At 43.0% G+C, this 1,887-nt stretch overlaps 1 protein-coding gene across 1 annotated transcript in view; it reads left to right on the top strand.

Moving 5' to 3' along the window:
• The window catches only part of LOC101850509 (carbonic anhydrase-related protein), a gene marked incomplete in the record, with an annotated part of 23,921 nt that overhangs the window by 17,655 nt on the left and 4,379 nt on the right, over positions 1–1,887 (top strand). The window contains 1 exon segment of the mRNA XM_005107388.3: positions 766–817. Within this exon segment, the coding sequence (XP_005107445.3) occupies positions 766–817 (52 nt within the window).

Raw genomic sequence — 1,887 nt, 5'->3', positions numbered from 1 at the left:
TTTTTTTTTTTTTTTCTTTCCCCCCCCGCTGTTGTGCCGGAGTAGTTTGGTGCGGGCCCCCCCCCCCCCCCCCCCTCTCTCTCTCTCTCGCGCGCGCGCCAACGCGCACGCTCTCTCTCTCCTTATCTCCCCCCCCTCTCTCTCTCTCTCTCTCTCTCTCCCCCCCCCCTCGCCTTAAATCCATGCGTGTTCGTGATAAATGTAGTTATCATTCATCTTTTGTTACCATTACAATATTACGTGGTGAATCTGATCTTTTACCGAGCACTGCTTTGCATTAGATACATTATGTGTGTATGTTGTCTCTGTTACCTCCTATCAGTTGACTTTGTGCTGGGCTATATAGCTGGCGATCTTGTTTTGAAGAGGTATTTTTGAGCTTGGCTTGCTTGGCGAGTTAAAAAAAGTCTCCCACTCGCTTAGTTCCGTCATATTATTGGATTTTAATTTTATGGACGTTAAAACTTTTAAAATGGGTGGTTGGAGGTGGCCTCTAGTAGATTCTACCTTTTTCCTTTCCATCTTTTGTTTCTCTTTATGCGTCTCACTTTTCCCCTGCACTTAATGACCGTGTTAGTGTTAGTGTGCACTTCTGTACTTAATTAAACAAAACGAACTCAACAGGACGCACAGTGTAGAAAAGGGCAGTAACCCATACAACTGTAACATATTATAACGATATTGTACTTTATTACACAGTTACGTCCCTTGTACAAAATTGCATTTTGATTGATTTATTTCCCGCCGCATTCTTTTCCTCTGCAGGGTCGCCAGAAAACCTTGTCGGGGCCTTTCAACCCATCAACGTTTTTGCCTGGTACGAAGAGCTCTTACAAACTTTGTGGAAGCCAGCGTTGTCTTTCAGTTTACTCCTAAAAGAGTGTTTGTTATTTTCGTAGATATATATACGTGAGCCGTCTGTGTGTATGTGTATGTGTGTGTGTGTTTGTGTATGTGTGTGTGTGTGTGTGTGTGTGTGTGTGTGTGTGTGTGTGTGTGTGTGTGTGTGTGTATGCATGCGAGAGAGAAAGACACTCATAGAGGGTGAGAGAAAGAAAAAAAGTGAAAGAGAGTGTTTGTGTCCGTGTGTGAGTGAGAGAGAAAGAGAGATAGATAACTAGCTAGCTAGCTAGATTGATAGAGAGATAGAGATATTGATAGATAGATAGATAGATAGACAGAGAGAAGGAGAGAGAGAGACAGAGAGAGAGAGGGAGAGACAGAGAGAGAGAAAGAAAGAGAGAGAGAGAGAGAGAGAGAGAGAGAGAGAGAGAGAGAGTGAGAGAGAGGCTGTAATGAGTATTAGCAATGTGTTTACGTGCGGTTTTAAACCTTTAACCTATTCCAGAGACATTATGTCAACATTACTAGGTCTCTGCCTATACTATCTTGAGTGAAATTTAATGCTTTGACTTTTTATATTTCTCTCTATTCCTGAATTGAGGCATTTAACTTTGCAACATACTAATATTATGATGTTGAAATGTAAATCAATATCCTGCTTATGTGAGTAAAATTTGAAAAGGTTGTTTGTACACACTTATAACCTTCAGCAACTTGAAAAGCTTGCCATATTTCTTTACACACACACAAACACACACACACACACACACACACACACGCACTCACACACACACACACACACACACACACACACAGACACACACACACACAATCTCTCTCTCACACACACACGCACACACAGACTCACATACTCACACAGACACACATTCACATTCTTCACATGCACAGCTTCTCTTTATCCTCACCCTCTCGCTCCTATCTCTTTCTCTCTTTCTCTCCCCCTCTCTCCCTCTCTCTCTGCCCCATCTCTCTCCCCTTTCTCTCTTCCCATCTCTCCCCCACCCCCCTCTCTTCCTTTCTCCC

This window comes from Aplysia californica, unplaced genomic scaffold (genome assembly GCF_000002075.1).
Source record: "Aplysia californica isolate F4 #8 unplaced genomic scaffold, AplCal3.0 scaffold00599, whole genome shotgun sequence".
Lineage (NCBI taxonomy): Eukaryota > Metazoa > Mollusca > Gastropoda > Aplysiida > Aplysiidae > Aplysia > Aplysia californica.
Note: the sequence above shows the minus strand (reverse complement) of the source record. Positions and strands in the feature narration are given on the sequence as shown.